The sequence below is a fragment of the Syngnathus floridae genome, chromosome 5, assembly GCF_059516105.1.
Source record: "Syngnathus floridae isolate MCC-2025c chromosome 5, RoL_Sflo_1.0, whole genome shotgun sequence".
In the NCBI taxonomy this organism is placed as follows: Eukaryota; Metazoa; Chordata; class Actinopteri; order Syngnathiformes; family Syngnathidae; genus Syngnathus; species Syngnathus floridae.
Genome location: NC_142417.1, coordinates 1,578,360 through 1,601,454, shown reverse-complemented (window position 1 = coordinate 1,601,454; position 23,095 = coordinate 1,578,360). Strand labels below are relative to the sequence as shown.

General features: G+C 43.3%; 1 protein-coding gene across 16 annotated transcripts in view; it reads right to left on the bottom strand.

Moving 5' to 3' along the window:
• Window positions 1–23,095, bottom strand: part of LOC148397368 (multiple C2 and transmembrane domain-containing protein 1-like) — a 65,305-nt gene that overhangs the window by 15,039 nt on the left and 27,171 nt on the right. For all 16 annotated transcript variants that reach the window (XR_015858529.1, XR_015858530.1, XR_015858532.1 and 13 more), the window contains 7 exons: window positions 19,815–19,917; window positions 19,297–19,399; window positions 18,683–18,784; window positions 18,226–18,300; window positions 15,824–15,943; window positions 10,149–10,265; window positions 2,311–2,367 (listed from right to left, as the gene is read on the bottom strand). Coding sequence is in view for 13 of the 16 variants with exons in the window: in XM_088375501.1 (XP_088231627.1) it covers window positions 2,311–2,367; window positions 10,149–10,265; window positions 15,824–15,943; window positions 18,226–18,300; window positions 18,683–18,784; window positions 19,297–19,399; window positions 19,815–19,917 (677 nt within the window). In the remaining 3 variants the exon portion in view is untranslated. The remainder of the gene's footprint in view (window positions 1–2,310; window positions 2,368–10,148; window positions 10,266–15,823; window positions 15,944–18,225; window positions 18,301–18,682; window positions 18,785–19,296; window positions 19,400–19,814; window positions 19,918–23,095) is intronic.

The following is a 23,095-nucleotide window of genomic DNA, read 5'->3' as shown; positions in this document are numbered from 1 at the left end:
TTGACATTCGAGATGCTGAGGGAGGAAGATTTTTTGGTGTCCCCCAAAGGAAGCGCTAACAGATAAAGATCGGCCCTTTGACATTGGGTGTCATGTCAGGATGTTACCGTTTCCATTATTCATGGTGACGGTGTTTGCAGAAATGGATCTTTTTCCGCACAGTGCTGGACTTCTCAGTAAAAAGAATAACTCATTTTGGACAATGTGGATATAGATTCAATAACAAGGGGTGTGTAGACTTTTTAGATCCAGTTTAGTAGCCTAATAAATGAGTGTCCTTCATAAATTTGATGGTGTGACCAATATCAGTCCTCGCTCACAAAAGTCACTTTACATGATTCTGTTCAGTCAAAACACATCTGGGGATTTAGGGGAAAAAAAAAAAAAAAGCCTGCAAGGGGTCTTCAGCACAATGAAAAACAGGTGCTCCAGTTTTTACCCACGTAATACCCTATTTAGCCTTTGGAGCAAAGGTTATCCAGCTAATAGCTGCCTTGTGGCGCACATGGCTAGCGTCAACATCTGGGATGGATTTGGAATACTTGCAACATGTGCTTCAAGTTCAATTAAAAGAGAGACTCTGGCACATTTATCAATCTTTTTTCACTCTCTTCCTTTCCCTCGTCTGTGCGCACATAATAAGGAGGCCTCATTGACATGTTTCTCAAAGCTCGTCACTCAGTCTGAAGCTGGATCCAGTGCACAATGGGGAGGAGAAGAAAAAAAAATGACAAATTTGTTTGGGCTAGGAATTTGTTCTGCACTTAACCAGCTGATAGTGAAGCGGCAAGAGTGACTATTTGTCACGATGAAGGCAAAAACATGCAGGAGAAGCATCAATCGATGGAGAGTGGTAGGAGGAAGGAGGAAAAGGCCCCTCCCCTCCTTGAAACTTCCTTACGGCTCAAATGAAATGCTAACAGTTGAAGGGAGCGATGGATCAAAATGGATGAAGCCAGAGTTGGTAAATTGTAGCCTTTGTGGCCGCTGCGCTATCCAGCCATCCCAGAGAGAGAGAGAGAGCGAGAGAGAGCAAAGAACGCACGGCCAGTGGGATGGATAATCAGTTTGGCAGCAAAACATGAACGAGGCCGGACGAGCTTCTGCCGGACCTCATTTCAATATGAAAGTATCCAATATATTTCAGAATGTAGAATCGTCTGCTTTATATTTGTATTTTTTTTTTCCTTAAAGGGAGAGGGAATGTAGTGATGGTACACAGACAGGAAGAAAATTCGGTGAGGGAAGAAAGATGGAAGGTTGCTTTTCTTCAATCAGCGCCCGCCACCTTTGCAGTTCACAAGCGTGGCGGGGATGTGACGCTCACGTATCCTTGTCAGCCAACTGGCATGCTGGCTGACTGATTGCCTGACTTATTGCCGGGATGACGATTTGACCATCTGCCCGCCGTGAGCGCGAGCATCTTCTTCTTCTCCTTTTTTTTTCAACATTTTGCTGACATTATGAACTTACAACCCCAAATAAGCTGAGTATAAGGATGGAAATCTAACAAAGTCAATACAGACTATACTCGGGGTGAAATAATTTCCAGATATCAATTTACAATTACCACAAAATACCTCCGGAGTTTCCCCCCCTTCTGTTCAAATAGACGACCAAATCAGACCAAGCACATCTTCATATTGCTGGAGTGTGCCTTCAAGGTATCAACTAACAGCTCGTCCAATTTCACTTCCCAGCTTTTGGTCACTCTAACAATACATTTCCGCCAGGGTTGGACTTCCCAATTTAGTCACCCCTGCGGTATCACCCAAATGGTATCTCCAGCACAACACGATAGGTGAAAACCCAGCTGCTCCAACATTTCAATTTCCAATTACCAAGTGGCAAAATCTATCCGGTGGCGTTTGTTTCGGTAGCCGGTCCGACAGTGCAAACGAGCGGAGGCAGTAAAGCAACCACCTGTTGTTACCTGATAGTGTCTGGACAAGGCCAGATGCTGTTTTATTGCGACATAAAGAGCCGGCGAATGAATCTAAATAGCCAACTAAGCACTTTATACGGGGTGCGTGTTCTCAGGAAACAGAGCCCAAGCATGATGTGTTGTGAGAGTGAAGCAGAAAACACCACATGCGGATAAAAGTTGAGAAATGTACTGTCAAAAAGGTTAAAAGGCGCTACAATGTTTGGATATGTTGGAGCCCCGAGCAGAGGAACGGAAGGGGCGGGGAGGATTTCTCACATCGTTCTGGATTCCCTGACTACAAGGCAACCCGAAGCCACCCTCAGGCAGCTTGTGTGTGTTGTTTGTGTGTGCGTGCGTGTGTATCCTTGACACGGGATAATTACCCTGTCATCTTTGTCAAAATCCTCATCCTCGTCCTCCATCAGATCCTCCATTGCTTGCTAGGAGGGAATAAAACAAAACAAAATCAGAGGGATGAAACATTTACATTGCAGCGAGAGATGAACATTAAATAGCGGAGGGATAAAGCGGCGTTGCTTTTGTCTTTAATGAATATGAAGAGCAAATGGACGTCGTGTGTTACAGTTAATATTTCATTTTAGAAACACTCTATTGTTGAGATATGTCAACACTTGTGTGAATGCTCTAGAATTTCAATGTGGTGAGGATTAACTTATTTCTTAATCCATTTAAATGGCATTGCACAATAGCAGCCACAACCTTTCAGCAGTATGCATTTCAATCGGTAAACTCCACCTCCTTATTTTGATGTGTGATTTAAATGTGTAGAAACATCAGTCGGGCAGACGTGGTAACCGACAAGTCAATTTTCAGTAAATGTTTATCTCTAGTTGTGTATCTCTTCAATAAAAAAGATCCGATACATGGGGTGCGATACTAATCGAGGAACGATTCGATTCGGGGGTATTCGAATTCACGTTGCTGCTGAGCTGGAGAAGATACGATGCAATGTGTTTTTCACGTTACGTAATGTTAGCTAATCGTGATTAAGGTTTGCGTTTTGTCACATAGGCAAGACGTAGGATAAGGGTTAAGATGCCAACTAATTTATTTAAAAATATAATTTGAGTGTGCCTCAAGAGAATGATCTCCAAGTTACCAGAGCAACCACAAAACTTGCGCCCAACATAAAATCGAAATATTCCAAACAATCCCTCAGGATGAATGAGCGTTCCATTTGTTCTCCACCCCTGCTGTCAACAATTCATCAATCACACATCCCGAATCCAAACTTGTATAATTGCCCCCAATTTAGTAAACAAACAAGCACATGAGCTGCCACCCCCTCTCACCTCATTGTTCTGTTTTCAGTGTTGCAAAAGCCATCAAACCTTGTGACTGGCCTCGTCGCCCCCCCCCCCACCAGCTTGGAGACATCCAAAAATCATGACTTAAAGGGACAATAGCTTTTGTCCTTTTTTGTTTCTCACTGAAACTAAGTGAGCAAAACTATGTGGCGGCTGTCATAAGCCTCTTATGTAAATGCGGCTTCCCACACAAACAAAGAGGAGTTCAGAACAGCAGCGGGTAGAGTCAATAGTGCGCCGTGTATTGCCGTACGCGTGTGTGTGTGTGTGTGTGTGTGTGTGTGTGTGTGTGTGTGTGTGTGTGCGTGCTCTATCAATAACTCGCAGTCAGCGGGGCAAGTGAGCCGTGTGTATGAATGGCGCTCATTGAAACCGTATAGCGGCGGGTAATTCCCACTTCACAGAGATGCCGTCACCCTCGCGACAAATGAGCTTGACTGCTCGCAGAATAAATTCACGACTATGTTATATAAGTAGCGGAGAGGAGGGCGGGAAGAGAGGGGGGGGGGGGTCTTGTTCTCGGCAAAATTTGTCGAAGAGTTATTGTAATATGAAAGCCTTCCGGCTGCTCAAACAAATGAGCTATAACTGTTTATAAAGTCATCACGGTTCCACCCAAATCTTTTGATCCGTGCCAAAACACAAACAGAATGGATTCCTCCGCACGGAGGCTTTAGAAGGGGCACGCCTGGCACACACTCGGAACTTTAAACAAAGCGACTGAGCATGAGCGAGCTGGAGAAGCATGACCTAGAGAGACAGCCGGGAATGATAGAGTCGTTTGTCTCCTCCCGCTCTCCGCTCCGGCGCTCGCTCTTCCATCGCCTCCGGTTACACAGAGACGTCGTGTTTCCTGCTGTAAAATTAATAAATAAAAAGCTCGCCAACATGTCATCTGCCCTGAAGATTGCCACGGCTAAACGCACACGCTGAAGCTACTGTCTCACTAAAAGGGGGGGATATAAATTACCTTTGAATTCCAAACATCTTCCTCTGTCTTCTCAAACCTGTATGCCATATGATGTGTTTTGGTTTCCTATGCCGCCATTATCATGTTGTTTGAATTACTATCATTACAACAGCGGAGGCCTCAAAGCCAAAGCCGTCGACGGAGCGAACATCGCCTGCGGAGCCGCTCCGGTGAATTCAATATAGACAGAGTTGGAGATTAACATATTCAAAGCCGTTCAAATAATACAGAGATGATGCAGGGTGCTCACACAGATTACACCGTCGCCCATAAATTCATACAAACACGGTGATAATATAGCGCAAGGAAGAGTACAAACAAGCACAATGACATTGAGAGTTGAAAATGGCTGGAGAAGTATTGGAATATGTCTAAAAACAATGATTGATCCCTGAGGATTTTGAACCCCTTTATTTAGTGTGCAGTAGATGGAAAAAAAATAGATGCTGATTTTGTTGAATGCGGCGGGAGCGGCAAGTGGCGAGCAGTTAGCCATCAAGCGAGTGCTCCGTATCGTACAAATTGAACACATTGACATATGAAGTAGCATAAACTACGAGTGGTCAGAAAAATAGTAAGACATTAAATGGGTCCTATCAGCGTTGGCGCTAAAATAAAAAGTATATTCTTAGCTTTTCATTAGACCATTCAATAGAGCCTCGAATGCACAGGTGTCAAACCCAAGGCCCGGGAGTCAGATACGGCCCGCCACATCATTTTATGTGGCCCGTGAAACATATTGCGCATCAAATTACCAAAATTGCAAATCGTCTTTAAAAATCATCTTTTTAAAATATTTTAAAAGCTTTTACGAGTCTAATTTGAAAACGAGTTAAAATAAAATAAATTACATGATTTGATAAAAATGAAAATTAAATGCAAAAATATATATATTGTAAACTTTATCTGGATGTGATGACTGGCAAGTGAATTTCCTCTCTTGCTTGGGAAAGAAAAAAAAAAAAACCTCCCAAGTCTAAGCAGGCAGAGTTCCACTATCTGCCAGCCTAACCTTGCCAATGACAGCCGCGGGGGGAATTGATGCCTGGGCAGACATTCCAGTGAACATGAAGATATACTTTCTCCTCTTTTTCCTCCAATGCCTCCCTCTCTCCCTCCATCTTTTTCTTTGATAGGGGAGGGGGGTTTTAACCTCTGCAGCTGCCGAGGTTGGTCCGACTTGCTGGCTGGGGGATCTCAAGGCCCTACTTGGTATGCACCGTTCACGAGCGTACGGGCATGTGCGTGTGTCTGTGTGTGCGTAATGCCTACGCCACACTTTGGAGGGCTGTGAGTGTGATAAGGGGCTGCTAGCTGAGCTTGGCTGACCCACGCGGGCCCTTCACAAGCTGTCAGAGGCACGGCCCTCGGAGGGGGGCCCCCTTCCATCTGCGCTGCCCCAGCCAGGGTTACCCAGCGGGGAGCGAGATTGGGGTGAGGCCCCTGTACCGCTGGGACTGGAAGATGGGGGGCGGGGTGTGAAGGATGCTTCCATATTAATGAAGATCCGCCTTTATTATTCCAATGAAGAATCACAATGTAAGGCATCTTTCCTCATTGCTTATTTGCTGACATATTTGCTTATCATTGCTGACAACGTAATGAGTATTATAGAACCTCATCGCCTGGTGTCAGAACAGTTGATCATTTTTTTCCGATTGACAAGGTAAAATGTTTATCTTAAGAATGACTACTTTTGCGCCAAACTATTTTTAACTGCCAACCACATTTCATCATGCCTATTGATGTTGCGACGTCAGCAATGACAATTTGTTACCCAAAAAGTGGGAGAGCACAATATTTGATTAATTGATTAATTAACTATCACAATTGCAAGACAGTCGATGATTTGATCAAGTATTGATACTTTGTATAATAGCAAGTTGGGGTGTTTTCAGCCAAATGTGCTATCTAGAGAAGTAAAAAAAAAAAACAACTGGTTCATGAAGGAAATTTGAAACTTCATTTTCCCATCACGAGCAAATCATCATTTCCTCATGTATGCAATAAAGCTTGGCTTTTCTTGACGAGTCTCTCTAGATACGTTTTGTCAATGGTGGAATCAAGGGCAAACTAAACAGCCTGCAACAACTTTTTGTCGGCTTTCAGCCCAACGTCTAAAGGAGAAAGTCTACAACAGGCCCGCCGCCATCGTCAAAACAACAACGAGAAGCGAGGCAGACACCGGGAAGAGCACAGATCGTCACAAAGGTGATGAAGGGAGTCAGACAAATGGGTGGAAATGAAGAGAAAGCAACACGCAGGCGTGATGAAACGGCAGGCTGGGAGGATTCGGCAGCGGCGTTCCCCACGCTCCCGGTGCTCCCGTCCCGCTTCAAACTCGGCTCGTCGCCTGTCTTTCTGCCTGCCATCCTCTCTGCCAGTTGAGGCGAGCGAGAGCGAGGCAGCCGGATGAGCGGTGCCGTGCCGTGCCGTGCCGGGCTGGCACCAGGGAAATCAGTGGGGCGCAGGCGCTCCCAGTTAAAAGTGACATGACCTTTTGATTTTGTCACCTGTCACCAAATGCCATGTCTGACTCTGCGCTGAGGAGCGCCTGCCATCCTCCTCCTCTTCCCCCATCGCTCCCAATGCTTCTTTTGCTGTCTCCCGCTCCCACTCCATCCTCGTTTTCGACAATCATTTACTTTCCAGAGTTGCCGTTTCTATCCGGGAAAAGTGGCGATGTGACTTTTTGGCGGTCTAATAGGCTGTTTCCTCTTTTTCCCCTCCCAGCTTTCTTATAATATTTACTTTCTGTACCTGTGTTGTGCGGGGCTCTTAATGAGGGCAGATGTCACGGCAGAGTGTGTTTAAAGACGCAGATTTTTTTTTTCTTTTTTTCCCAGAGATGATAGCTCGGGGTGAAAATAGACGAGATAAAAATGGCTATGAAGTCTTGTTCTCGAATGATACAAAGCTATACATTATTACTGACTTCCAAATGAGCGATACGGTGCTGTCACACTGACTTCTTCACAGTCAAAAAAAAAGCGAATGCTAAACTTTTGCAAGCAAGGCTGCAGTTTCAGTGGAAAGTTCAACACAATCTGTTATGCACTTTTAATTAGGATTATTGGAGCTGAGTTTCAATTTAGGTCATTTAGATCTTCTCTTCTGTAATGGGTTGCCAGATTCAATGGTTGAATCCAAGCAATGGTCTGTAACCTGGGATAAAGCGGAAGGTCCTCTGGTGTGACGAGACCTAATTGCCCGTCATCTTGCGGTGGAAAGAGACATCAGTGTGTTGGGTATGGGCCCTCCATGAATGTCTGCACAGCAATTAACACATTTACAACATCTGCGACGGGCTTCTCTCGGTTAATGGGAGGTCTAAGAGGGAGTTCTGCTGGGAAGAGTGTCGGCTGAATGGTCGGGCGTAAATACGGCATGATCAAGTATGGGTTCAGCTAGTGCTAGCGAAGCTTCGAATGTGCTTCATGAACCAGTTATGTTTTTTGACTCTTCCAGATGGCACTTTTTGTTTGAAGGAAAGGATTTAAGAAATGGCAAGTTGCTGTGCTTCCAGTCCACAGCTTGTGGCATCAGGAGGAGTCAAAAAGCACAAGTGGTTCATGAAGCAAATTTGAAGCTTCATTTGTCTAAAGTTGTAAATATTTCCAAAAATTATTTGGGATTTTATTATTCTTGTTTGCTGCTACTATCCACTATAATGCTATAATATAGTGTGATACTCAGACTCTTTTTGTTGCGCAAGCCCAGCCTACTGGCAGTTTGTGGTATTACATAAATAACAGGGACGGAATATCAATTCTGAAATGGATGGGAGGAGTAGGTCATTAATTAAGAGGCTATTCCATTTTCCAGCTACAGGGGGTCATGCGCATAGAGAGGCAAAAAATGTTTGTTTGAGAGGTAAGACATGCAAGTCAGGTAACGCTGTTGAAGAGTCTGGATTTTAAGGTCAGAGTGCTACATGATAAGAGAAGAGGTCAACGACCTTGCTGGTGCGTCACCGCTTTTTTAATGGCTGTTCGGAGGGCGCTGCAACTGCTTAGCAGCTACTGGTCAAGGTTGGGGCGAGGGGAAAGAGCGCTGATCCCAGATCTGTTTGCGAGGCAGCGTGTAAGCACACATCAGGCGCTGACCCTGAGTGAACGCCGCCGCGTTTGTTTATCTGTTGTGGTGTAAAATAGGAGAGGAGAGGGGCGCTCACATTGAACCCGTTGGATGAATCAAGGCCTTTCGGCTGATTAGGAAGTCTGGACACAAGTGTGTATTTTTTTTGGTGTGCTCTCGCTCTCTGCGAGTTTAACACACATTACCTTCACCCCGGACTTGTGGAAAACCACAACGCTCCGGATGCTGACCCGAGCACAATCACTCGCGTTTGTTGTTTCAAGTCATTAAAAAAAAAAAAGCTTCTTCCCCTTGTTTTCTTTTCTATTTGCATCCTTTCTCTGGAAGGGAAAGCATGCCTGCATGTCATCTACTCTGGCTGTATTATAACATACTTTTAATATACCAATCGGTGAGTTCAATGAAAGCTTAAAAAAAATAAAAGACATTCCAAATCATTTTAAAAGTGCACAGCAATTAATTGCAGCCGCTCGCGTCACTACAACAGTATCAACATGTTTTAATTTTCCAACCAATTGCTGTGACACTTAATAGTCCCCTTTTCAAAGAGGAGAGAAAAGCCATTCGGCATCAAGTGCGAGTTGCGTGCACGTACTCGTACGTCGAGTAAGTGGAAAGGCACAAGAATGTATAACCTCTTTTAATTAGGAAGAGGACTATCGTTAGAGTGGCACGAATGGCTAGCAGGTAAGAGAGGACAAATCATCATGCAGGTTTTTTTTGGCTTGAGGTATGTGAGGGGAATGTTGTTTTTTGTCAAGCAATGTCGCCATCTACAGGCAAGTAGAAATTATGTTGTAAAATAAAAGTGTCTCAATTTCAAAAGCTAGTTTTGTTAAACAAGCTGGAGGTTGCACACTTATTTTTGTAGCATAAAATATTCGTTTGTATATTCATTCGGTTTTTCTTTTCATATATAGAATACAAAATATAAATAAGAATATGAGATTAGTGCTGAAACAACATGGTGTGTGTGTTTTGTATATTTATCATAACTGGCTTTATTACGATGGAGTCATGCGACGAGAGTTTGTTCATCACAAAATGAGTAAAATTAGTTTTGAATCCCGTCCACCCAAAACCATCTTTAAAAGGAAATAAATATACACCTGTGAAACCAGGCGAGACAGAATGTCCGCTCTGTTAGCTGCTTATTTCCAAGTTGGACTTCGAGAAGACACTTATTAAAATTAATCACTTGATTGTTCACGCTCACTCCGCCGTGCTGCTCTCGCTTTCACTCTCTGCTCTCCCGAAATGTGCCTGACCAAGATTAAAACATGACATTGCTTTGACATGATATAATAGATAGAAGAGATTTTAAAAAAATGAAATAAATAATGAAATAAGTAAAGCACCAGGTAACCGTAGCTGAATGTGACCGCCTATTATTTCTTCCCTTTCTTTTCCTCCAAGATGGCAAAATCTGAGATTGCACAGATGGATTTTTTTTCACAGCCAAAAATAATACGCAGGTTTATCGCTACATTTGCATATATTTTATAGCTGCATTCTAATCCCAAAAATTAGGTTTTAAAAGCCTATGTAGCATGTTCCTTGCCATTGTTTCTATTCAAATGCCGCCTTTTGGGTCGAGACTGGTTCTAGTCAGTTGCGCAACGCCTAAGTATGTTAAAGTACGTCTCATCTTGTGGAATTATACTTAAATGTGCTAATATTGTGGAAGAGACAAGAGCGCCACGTCCCCATCAAATAATGGCGCCACAGTTTTAACGGCGCATTGTGTGCCCCTGCAAAGAGGCTTTTACAGTGGAATGAAAGAAAGGCGGAGGGATATCGGCCAGCTTACAGAGGCCGCACTCACCACATCTTGCCTCGTATCCTTGCCCGACGTGATGAGAATGTAGTTCCAGGCCAAGGGCAGCAACAAAGCCAGCGGAATCATATAGAGTTCAAAGTTCCACACCAGGACGACAAAGAGCTAGAAAGGGGAAAAAGGGAAAAGTATTACTCCATGACTATGGCGAGGATTGTTTATGTTCTATCCTGGTGAGAATGCATTCGTATGCGGAATCATAACCTCGGCGTGAAAATATGACGGTGTTGTTAACAAAAGTGCGGGCCTTCCAGCACCCCGGCCCAGGTTCAACACCTTGACCCTCGAGGCTCCGTCGGGCCTTGAGTAGAGGAGAGGAAGGATGAGCACATGCCGTCCCTCATGCCAATCATCCCGGGCGGGGGCTGAGGTCATTGATGCTTTCTGACCCTTCGCCACTCAAGCCCAGCATCTGACCTAGCTCACACCGACCACACCCCGAGTCCCTAACCCTGTCACTCCAAGCCGCAATACCCCTTCGAAGACTCGTATGGCTCGCCTCTGCACCCAGCTGCCAAAACCATAACCTCTGCGCTTCCCCTCTCATCAGCAAACAAGTAAGGCACCGTCTGAAAATTAACCTTTGATGAAAGAAAAAAAAAAAAAACAGCATTCGGCCCTTGACAAGCCTTTTTAGTCTCTGTGAGAAATTGCTAATGATGCAGGCTGCTGGCATTGTATTCATCATTTCGGATCATGTTAGAGATATTTTGTGAAATTAATAAAGATTTAAATAAATACAAACGCTGAAAATGTGAAAATATTATTCATGTATTTTTAAAGTACTAGATTAGGATATTTTCAGTGAACAGCAGATGATCAATATGCCAATAATGGAATGTTAGATATTAATCGTACAGTTGGCAGAGATGCCACTCGTACTTTTTTTTTTTTTTAATAGTACTTTACCACTTTGCTGCTGAAAAAAAAAAGTTTCTCCATTGTTGGCCTAATAAAGGCGTATTCTCTTCTCAAAAGGAGAGCGTGCGCATGTACTTCTGTTGAAACATAAGAGTGGGCACATTCATCGCTCAGCCATCAGTATAGAAATTTCTTTACACCCACCCACACATGAACACATGCAACTCGGCATCGAAACAAAAAAAATACTTGTTTTGTCTCCTTTATCACAGAAAAGTTTGGAAACTCATAATAAGTTTTTGATAAAGAAAAAAAAAAAGACCTTAAACTGAATTTGAAATTAAGCACAAACAAACCAAGCATGAATTAAAGATAATGGTCACAATGAGGAATGTATTTTTCATGTAAATAAATAAAACCAATAAATAAATAGTGTCCCAAAAGGAACCGACTTTGAGAGTGCGTACCAAAAACCATGGGATCGGATCATTCCAAAAAACAAAACTAAAAAATCATTTTGAATATCATTTAAAGCTAAAAAGACCACTTCCCATCACTCCTCACTAACAGCAATGCACCGCCAAATTCTAACATTCTAAAAATATCCAACCTCCTCCAAACCATCAAGACTCCAAACGTGCAAGATCAGTAACGTTAATTAAAACACGTCTAATCAAACGCTGTGCAAATGAGGTGCCGACACGCGACTGTACTAAAATGTACAAAGGGGCTCTTGAAGTTATAAATAAACAATTACAGCCATTTCTCTGTTTGTGTTCTAAATACACAATCATAAATATTAGTATGGGCACAACATTGCATGAACAGAATTACATTCTGTGCATGTTGAAATCACACAAGCTGCACCTTACTGCCCTGATGTTTGCTTCAAATCTTGAAAGCTTTCATATATTAAAAAAAACAAAACAAAAAAAAAAGTTCCCTTAAGGCCGTTAACCTGTGCTCGCCCTTTCATTTCTCTTCCATTGGGCTGCGGTAGCTGAGGGCCACGTTGTGACAGGCAGCTGGAACAACCACCAGCTCAGAAGCGGACGGCCCTGCCCCATCTTCGTGCCCCCCACCTCCCCCCAGGCTGGTTAGCAATGGCCCCGCGGTGCCTGGACGGATCCAGCAAGACCGGTCCATCACGGCGGCCACCCCCCATCGTTCCCGACGCTACATTGCAAGCTCTTCGCCTGGGGATGAGGGAGTGGGAAGGAGCCCGCTGTGGATGTCAGTGACCACAAAAAGGCAGAGGGAAAACAACAACAGAACAAACGGAACGCTCATAGCAGAAAAGGTAGTGAAGCTGTCCATATCTAGCTTCCGATCATACTTTGTGGCCGTGGACATTTTGGAGCCATCTGTGATGGTTTATCGTGAGAAATCATTTTGTATTCAACTGTACAGTGAATATAAATTGACTGTAGCTTGTCTGTTTGAGCCTACGTACTCTTTACACAAAATATTTAATTGATGAACATAATGCAGAATTTCCTGGTGCTCACCAAAAAAAAAAAGCATCTTACATTTTTAATTCAATTATATTTTAATAATAAAAGGCATTACCTGGACTATCAGTATTGTAAATAAAGAAAATATAATAAAGTGAGAATAATGACAAATTGCACTTTATCTGATTAATAATTCAGCCCACTGAGGTCCATCCTGACTTTTTTTTTTAAAGACGCACTTAAGACAATATTAGTTAAATGGGAAGCCATTTCAAATAAACTGTGGGTTACAATTAATGAATTTACTGAGGTGTCTTTGGAATAAGACCAAAATGGACCAAACATAAAAGCCAAATCATTACGGCGATCCTTTTAGCTGGAATAACAAGTAGCCAAAATCAATAACCTAATTGTTTTTGACAATCCCTGCAGTTGGATTGCGTAATTCTTTGATGCCTGGTTCAATATTAAGAAATCCCCTGAACAAAAAAGGATGTCAACAACACGCAAAAGTCCAAATGTTTTATTCAAGCAGTCAGCGCTCATGGAGAGCTGGAGCCGGCGTTATTTGTTTCAAAACACAGCCCGCGTCCTCGCCGCGCCACTGTGGGAGGGTAATATTCAGTACTTTGGCTTACATTAACCGCACACCAGGCAAACTTTTCCCCTGTTCTGTCTCAGTGGAGTGAAAGCGAAGTTTGGATTTCAGAGGTCGCCTTTATCTCGCTTACATCATTTTCCATGCTGGCACTAAGTGTTGCCAGATAGCGAAGCAGAAGTCCTGTTAAGTTTGATGTAACTCGAGAGAGAGAGCGAGAGAGAAAGAGAGATGGGAAGAGACTGCGGTCCTGCTTTGGACCGGGCCTCCCTCAAAGCATCATTCAGTGGTACTAGACTGTCCCCTGCTGGACGCCTGCAGAACACAGCAGCCTTTGCTGCGCTCGTCATCCAAAAAGCAAAGTAGAAGCTGTGAACTGCTTATGATTTAGTTTGATGGCGTTTAAGTGAACTCCGATGACATTTGTACAGCTTAACTGGCATAATTCTGCGACATTTTTCTCATTCACGAGTCGTTATCTCTGGTGATTAAACTGCGACTTGGTATTCTGTGTTAGTCTTGACGCTACATTTCAACAAAAAAAGCGGTAAAATGTTCAAGTAAATTGTTCAAAGTTGTCCCTTGCTGTGGGCAAAGACGAAGCCACGACTGGAGAAGTTTTTAAAGTTAAGACAGTCTCTTTGAAGAGGAGTCAAAGGAGCAATTTAAAGAGACCTGGAGTGGTGTGCCGTATACCACTGACTCCTCGAGTGTGTGTGTGTGTGACACTACACGACATGTGAATACACACACACCAAAAGATGCTTCTGTACCTGTCTTTGCTTTTTGCCTTTTTTTTTTTTTTATTTCACCAGGCTGAATTTTTATCTAAATGCAAAGCAGGTGATAGGTGCTCCAGTTTCCTCTCGAAGTAGCTCCCTTGTCTGGGCTCTCTTCCTGATAAGAGTCCTACTTTGCCTGACATAAAAGCGCCCAGTATCATTTCCCCTGCCTCCCCACCGACAACCCCCGGCTGGCTGCCCTCGCCCTTCCCCGAGCCTCACAAAGCCGCCTCTATTTGCCTCCGATCCCAGGCCCAATTGCAGATAAAGTTACAGCGAATTTGTTTGGAGGAAAAGCCGTGAGGCCGGTGGTCTCCGGGGCAATAACGGCCTCGTCTGGTTGGAGGCGGCACGTGAACCCGGCACGTGAACCCAACCCGGCTTTCCAGGGACGCCAGATAAAGAGGTACTCGATAGGAAGACACACCTTGCAGGTGCGGAAAGTGGAAAAGAAGGAGAGTCATAGCGCCACCTGCCATCGTGCGGGACAGGAGGTGACGGCGGACCGCTCTGCGGCGCCAATTCCTCGCCGTGGCTCTTTTTCCACCATCGGGATGGGTGGGAGACGCAAGCGTGGGCGTGAGTGAGCAACGCTGCATGTGAGACCACGCCATCGCAGCTGTGCACATGCCAATGGAAATGCCAAATCTGGCGGGCAAGACGTGAATGCCATGCTGCAGCATTTTCACTATTTCCAAAACTGAAAATAAACCAAAGCAAAGCCCGCTTTGCAGAATGATAGCGCACACTTAGAACATTTAAAAGTCGCCGCTACGCCACCTCTGCAAGCCAGAGAGGGCCATTCTGAAAAGTTAAGTGCAACATCTGTCCGGGAAGACGGATAACACACACACACACGTGCCCATAATCACACACACCTTCAGAAACGCACCACCTTGGCCAGATGCCCCCCCACCCATAAAAAGCCACTTAAAGAGATGAGCAAAGTGATTAAGAGGCCTCTGGAAGTGAGAGAGAGTGATGAAGAAATGGGGGGTGGGGGTACCTGTGTAAAGGAGAGGTCCTGAACACTGATGCTTTTAGCTAAGTGCACACTCCTACGCCAACACACTCGCACGAGTGGGAGGGGCTCGTGAGGAAAAGCAAAAATGATGCTTGAATTTCAGCCTTTCAATAAACTATAAAACACGTCGTCCTTGGCCTACATTCCCGTTTTACTGCCTTGAAATACTCGATTTAAGTACGTACAATAATACACAGTTACTCAGAACCGGATGAACTCGATGGATACTTTGTGTCAGTCCCATTTTTGGCACTTCCCTTTCAATTCCTTAATGGCAAGTGCGGCGCTACCGGAGCGAAAATGTGCCACTTGAAGGCACGCACACACAGTTGGGAAAATGTTAACTGATCAATATGTCCGACCTGTGTGATGGCAGCTTGAGCCGCACTGCCTGCACACAAATAAACGCACGCAAGTCCGCACCAAACTAGGTCAGCCAAACGACGCCGATCGTTCAACCCTGAGCAAGACGAGTCCGCTTGCTCTTTGAAACATTTTGTCCTGCATGTAATCTGCCGTCCAATCACAATTCACCTCTTAATTCCAGGTGCAGATGAAGTGGGATTGCTTCCCAGATTTTTTTCTAAATAGCTTGATCAAGACTGGCTACTTCCCAGCAGTTATCAAATGAGGCATTTAATTTATTTAATTTATTTTATTATTTATATATATTATATTTTATTGTATTCATTCAATTAATGCTGAATTTTTTCATACTATAAGGCACACTTAAAGTGCTTTCATTTTGAATTTTTCAAAACAGACAACGCGCCTTATGTATGGATGTCAAATTAAATTAAGTTTGACTTACTTGCGGCACTGGTTTGTTTCCCTTAATGTGCACCTTCGAACTTATAGATAAAAATAAAATAAAATACAGTGCTGTATTGAGCCAGAAGGCCCAACTTCTGCGACGAATAGCATGCGAGGCAACGTCTACTCACCACAAAGGCACAGATGCTCCTCTGGGGAGATTCCCATTCGAAGCAGCTGTTGATGTAATAACCGGTGTTGATGATGAACATGATGCAGCGCCGCACTCTGTTGAAGTTGCGCAACAGCAGCTGCAAAGTAGACAGGAGAGAAGAAGGATTTAAGACGCCATTAGGAACTGAGGATAAACGAAGGGCTTATTATGCGCCATATCATTGACGTCAGCGACCATGTGAAAATGTTGACGTTGTCAAGACGTGCAGCTCCGAGACTTTTTTGTTTTTATGCATCAGTTGGAGTCGGCGTGATAAAGTCTCCTCATCTCCTAATAAGAGAAATTTAAACCTCGCCGTATCTCATTTTGCTGTCACTTTGCAAAATTAAGTATCGCGTCACTTTAGCTGAAGATTTGTAGCTTTGACCTCACTTCAAAAATAAAGCTCTGGGGGCTCCATGGGAATATCATAACTGCGCTTGTTTGGACAGCCTAATAAGGACTGAGCTCGGTATGGAGGAGAAGCAAAAAGACCAGAAAAAGTCATTAAAAGATTTAGATCATACGACTTCAGTTGGGATGGATGGATGGATGGATGGATGGATGGATGGATGGATGGATGGATGGATGGATGGATGGATGGATGGATGGATGGATGGATGGATGGATGGATGGATGGATGGATGGATGGATGGATGGATGGATGGATGGATGGATGGATGGATGGATGGATGGATGGATGGATGGATGGATGGATGGATGGATGGATGGATGGATGGATGGATGGATGGATGGATGGATGGATGGATGGATGGATGGATGGATGGATGGATGGATGGATGGATGGATGGATGGATGGATGGATGGATGGATGGATGGATGGATGGATGGATGGATGGATTTATTTATTTATTTCCATAGTTGACCAAAGGAAAAATTGTGCTGTACCAGTTGATGAAGGGTGGAACATTATTGTATTTCCTTCACAAGTGCCTTAGTCGTTTGTAGAAAAAGACCTTCCTAAGTGGTCAGGTCTTCAAGTAGAACGTCTTTGGCAGATACTTTTCTTCCAACTAATCAGCAAGCAACAGTAGGGGGGGGGTGATAGCACACAACAGCCCTCGCGGCCTCCAGGGGCCAGCCTTCCAAAGCAGCCAGTGACGACATCATTGTGAGACGCTGACATGGGTCATCTCTATGAGTCAGAGGTGAGATTGAGATTCTGCCACTTGGGGGGGGTCGAGGTTTGAAACGAGGGCAGTATGGGAGATGTTTGTGTGTGTCGCGCTGTGTTGGCTAGTGATGTGTGTGGCAGGGCATGGCGCAGCATTGACTAGTGCGCCCAAACGGTCCCTCATATGACATGTGTGATGTGGGCCGGCCCCAGCCATTCAGCCCTTTGTGCTGCTGCCACACTGAGCGGCGTGACAATGAAGTGCAAAGCAGCAGTGGCAAAAAAAGGGCCATCTATAAGGACGGCCAATCTACTTATGCACCCCGCAGTTGACAGCTTGACATTTCTATTCACCCAGCCGGGGTGGATGCGAGGCGGCTGACAGATGAGAGAAGGGAGAGAGGAGAGAAGAAACAAAAATGAAACGCTGTTTTCCCTCTTCAATCACCTTGTTTTATCTTGCCCGCACAGTCGTTGGGCTTGACGAGATGCCGCTCGATGCCCGGCTCGCCGGTTAGCGCTTACGACAGGCGACACGCCCGGCCGGGGTAGACGTGGTGTATTTGTGATCATAGAAATGTGTGCTGGCTCATTTCAGGTAACTTTTTTTTTTATGCCATTGTTTTATTGTATTGAAATGGGGGAAATCTTTAGCATAAGATTAGCAAACACATGAAATATAGCCACATGGTATTTATGATGATGGAATCCTGACACATTACAATGATTCAACCAAAATATAATTTTAAAGATAAACAAATGACTGTAAAAAAAATATTTGGAATCCAGGATTTCTTCCAATAGCTCTTGGATCACCAAAATATATTTTGTAATTATTTTATTGCACATTTATATATTTAATTTCCTATGGTTGCATTTTTATTTTTATCAAAAAAATATATATTATATGTAGATTTTACAATAAATTTAGTATATTTAAAAATACTTTCATGAAAATTTTTATTTTTACTTCATGTACATGTGATGCATTATCCAGCAAAAACGTATTTTAAAATTTGGTGAATATTTAAATGTGTGTCTGTAACACATTTTATTTTCGTTTGATTTTGGGAGACACGATTTTTGATTTTGAGTGACCATGAAAATTTCTTCCAACAAGTAGTCAAACATCTACTTTGTTGTAAAATAAGTGAACATTTCAAGCAGTTCAATCAAAGTGCACCAACAAAAATTCACACATTTTTCTAATATTTTCTGTATAAAGAATTTAGAGAGCTATTGACCTGTTTGGACACTCTGGGCTCCTCCTCAATATACTTCTGCTCAATGGGGATCAACGTCCTGAGACCAGCCTTCACCTGGAAGACAACAGAGAACAACCAAGTGAATTATTTACCCAAATTAAAGTGATGACCGCTAAATATCTCCCCAGATTGCAACACATGCATAGCCCACACACACTCGCGTGAGGTTGGAGCAAGCGGGTGAGGGGGGGGTGAGTAATAAGATGGCGGCTACAGAACACACACACACAGTGAGAGGGAACAAAGGATGCTGAGAAGGAGCCTTCCATAATTAGAGCCAAAACGAGGATGAGGGCACACCGGACGAAGAATGAGATGTGAACGAGGGAAGGCGGGGGACAGAATGGGGTGAGCAAGAGGATGGGAGACAAACATTTTTTTTTTTTTAAATACGGGAGAAGAATCTAAAGAGGGACGAAAGAAAAAAAAAACTTACAGCGTTAAAAATGACGTCTATTTCAAGAAAGATGACCCCTTTGGTTGGCCCTGTCAGCTCCTTGCTTTTCAAGGCGTAGGCTTTGCGTTCTCCATTTTGGATCTGTGGGAGAGGGACATGACAGGCGTCTGTCTGGCAATACCCGACTGAATCGGCTCCCCGGGCCACCTTTGAACCCCGGCTGCCGGCGTTGACAGGGAACCCAAAACAACTGTGGCAACTCTGACAAGTACCTGTTCATTACCCACAGCAGCTCGCCTCTGTCAAACAGAAATTAGCTATCCTGGGGAATCACACGGCCCGGCCCGGCTCGGCCCGGCTCGGATATATACGACACGCTTCAGTCACACGACACGCGTATAGAAATATTTCCTACAAGAGACGGCGAATGGTGTCATTTCATCCCTTGATCAGTGTCATTTTCATAACGTGCTTCCTTTCTTCTCACACATCAGTCTTTTTTTTTTTTTTTTTGGACCCATCAGTCTATCTCGTCGCATCACCTTCCTGTCTGTCATCTCAAAAGCAAACAGACTCGTCGGTGCGTGTGCAAAAATAACCTATGCTTTTTATAACTTCAATGATTTAAGAAAAAAAAGAAAAGTTGGACTCACATTGAGTAAAGGAATGGCCACTTTCCCCAGGAAGTCTGCGCTTCTGTCTCGGTCCTCGTCGTAGACGGTGACCTCAAGCACTGTGTGGATGTCCTTCACGTTACTGGATGACAACAACAAACAGTTGAAAAAGCCAGGCCTCAGCACAAAAGCTCGCTTTCATTCTTTGGGAAGACAAGTTGAAGCCTTTACAATTGCTTTGCATACATTTTGGAATATATCAAAGCCCATTATGTGTCAGTGTACTACATTTGTATCAAGTCCAAGTATAAGTAGAGTGGTGTCATATTTGTAAAAGTAGGCTAGCAAGTTGGCCCATGTTATGTATAGAAAAGAGGCTATGTGCACTCAAAGAATGATTAAATGTCCCATCACTGGGAATTCCACAACTTTGGACTCAATACTGATGGAGCTGAAAAAACTTCGATAGAGTCACTCTTCTCCAGTATATACAAACATTATAGTTTAAAGCATATATTGGTTTTAATATTAGAGCAGTTTTAAACAACTATACTCACAAAGTGAAGACCTTGTTCCACTCCGGGTTAAGGTTTTTGTAAACGGTGTGAGTCTGCAGTCGATCGTTACTCAGCTCCACGACACAGAATGGGTCACTCTTACCTAGACAGGACAAGAAAAACATATATATATATATAAATAAAATATAAATATAAAGTATAAATAAAATAAATATAAAAGTAAATGTTAAAATGTGAAAAGGCTGGGCCAAAAACATTTAAACAAAATATGTCACGTGTCTCGGGAAAAATATTAAAAGAACTCCAAATCATCTCATTAGCTATGACCAAGAACACTCAATGAAGTTGGAATTGAGTTCAATCCCCCGGTGGCATTTGTGTGTTATGTTTGTGCGCTTGCATGTGCGCACGGATTTGTCAGCGTGCGAGTGTCATCGATCTGTGTGATTTTCTCCAAACGTTGTGACAAGGGCGGGACATTTAGTAGGTGTGCAAAGCAAATGTCACCCTGATCAATGCGGTGGGTGCTGTAGGTGTTGCCTCTCATATCACTTGTTGGGGGGCTTATTGATGTGAGCATGTTTGAAGGGGATATCGACAGCTATGACTCAGACAATAGAAAACATGATCCGTTCAAATAGCGGGATAGACTTCTCCGTGCATTTGTGTGGGATTGGATTTGTTTTGCTGGGTTGTTATTCTTAATACGGTCAGCTCCAAAAATAAATACACCCTCTTTAAAAAAAAAATTAAAACATTTTTTAAAAAGATTACAGGCCGCACATCTTTCAGGATGAATCATTTTCTGAATTTTAGTCATTTTGGGTGATTGGTGATTATTACTGTCTGTTCTTATGCCATTAATGTTAAAAGTGTCAATCCTGTTTGGCAAGGAACCATATTTGGCAACTAAATCCATTCAACCAACAAAGACAGATCATGGTCATAACAAATTTAAAATCAAGTCATATTATTCATGATATTAACAATAACGCAAAAAGCCACATAACTAAAAATAAATCTATTTCACGTCAGCGAACATTTGAATTTATTTTGGTAATCACTGCCCATAAAGGGTTTGAGTCATAAATAGATATGAAATCATCCTGGAACTTATAAAAGCATTGAAAAAAAAAAAAAATCAAGACCGATTCAAATTAACTGCAATCAATGAAATGAAGGGATGGAAAATTACAGAAGTCCGAGCCCCGCTTTTTCGGCCTGATATTCCGTTTTTTAATGGATTGACAGGTTGCGGCGCTGCAGATTCAGACGTCACCGGCGATGAACTTTCACCCTATTGGCCGCTAGCGCCAGAGGCAGCTGTCTTAACCATTACACGCTCACATTTGAGCGAGCGTCCAGGTAAAGCTCCTCCCACATCGGGTCACGTCTCCACGGTGCCTCCGGAGGGGAGCGGGTGCAAACTCATTTCTGGGCGCCCTAAGATAAGTGTGGAGGATGAATGCGGCACGGATGAGGAAGCGGCTGTAATTGCCTCGCAGGAAAGCTTAAAGTTGCTTGGGAGTTTGAGGTGCTCATCACAATTAATTATAATTCAAGAGTTTCCCAATTTGCATTTTTCGTGCATTTCATCACTTTTGACAGGCTGTGCTCTTGACCTGAACATTTTTGTGCGACGGCGGGCGCCAAGGCTTTTACAAAATTTTTAATATCGTCACTCAGTGGAATTGAAGAAAGTTTGTGAATGAACCATTTGTAAAATAAGCCACCAGAAAATGTTTTGTGTATGTTTTTCAAGCTAGTCTTAATGCTTATAATGTATAAAATAAGCTAAATAAATATATTTACTACTCAAATTGTACGACGGCCTTGATTACAACTACGTATAATCAGATTAGAAACAACAATATCAATAACATTATTTTATTATTTATCGAATGGATCCGACCATAATATATGAAAGCTACTTAAAAAGGACTACAAAAAAGAAAAAAAAAAATCACTCATATGCAAAAGAAGAATGCCGTGGTACTCCAGCGGGATGTGAAAATGCGGATAATGCAAGACTATTGAAATGTCTCAAAGTAAAGCATCTACTCAAGGAGCAAGACCAGGGACACTGTTGGCTTTGCAGACTGTTTTCAGATATCCTTCTCATTCCACGCCACAAAAGCACTTCAATTAGAGTAAGAGATGGCGCGAGTGTGATGTGAGAAAGAAAAGGAGAGCGGAGACAAGAGAGGAGACGGACAGGCAGCATGAATGGGGACGAGAGAAGAGCGAGTGAACTATTTTTCTCCGCGTGACCTCCCCTCTCACTCTCTGTCTGTCCGTCTGTTTGTCTCTCGCCTCGCTCCTGACCCTCTCCTGGGCTCAACTGATAAAATAGGGTGTTCATGCGCTGAGGGCTCTCATGGCGCTCTTACAGAGCTGTTGGATCTGCCCGTCACACACGCACTGGCGCTGGCGCTTGAATCAAATCCATTTTTTGCTTTGACTTGCAAGCGGAAATTTTAGATACAGTACAAGCGTTGTATGGTGACAGCAAACTCAACTCGCTTCATAATTAGCAGTAATTCTTCAGAAAAGAGCCTTCAAGCTAACGCAGACTGAAAAAAACACCTTGGCAAGCTAACAATAGCATTGGTATTCGTTTTATAACCCTTTAATCAACCATAAATTTGGAACACAAACGGTGGAGCAACACATGTACACGTGAAGAGCAATATTATAGAAGGTTATTTTTTCATTACATTTTTTCATGGAGCAACTAGAAGAGATGATTATCACTTCCATAATTTTAGTCCAGCATGTGAAATGAAAAATGAGGAAAAACACGAAACCATCAATATGACACATTCACCTGCATACAAACACGCGCTTAAACTTCTTGTTTTATTTTGGAGAGTCCGAGATAAAAACAAGGCTGGAGAGTAAAAAGTAAATAAATAAACAACTTTGCAACAGCGTTCATTTTTCGGAAAGTTAGCCATGAAGCGCAGACTGAATGATGAGCTGTGAAACAAGGTCACGGAGTAAATTTAAGTTCCAAGTGAAATACAAGAGCCATTAGCCGCTGCTCTCTGGCTGCCCCGGTCTCAATAACCCAAATCAAGTAGTTCCACTTTGTATTGGCGAACAGACTGTGGCTGCTTCCAATTGAGAAACACACACACACACACACATACACACTTTCCCTACTCTCAACTAGATAATACCAAGTGAAAAACTAGGCCTGTCCACTGCAGACCTAATTAAAAGTAAGAATTAATGGAGAATGGAGAATTCGGAGGGAGCAAGTGGAGGAAAAAAAAGGGAGGAGGGGCGCGTTTGTTGGTTCAAATGCACACTTTTTC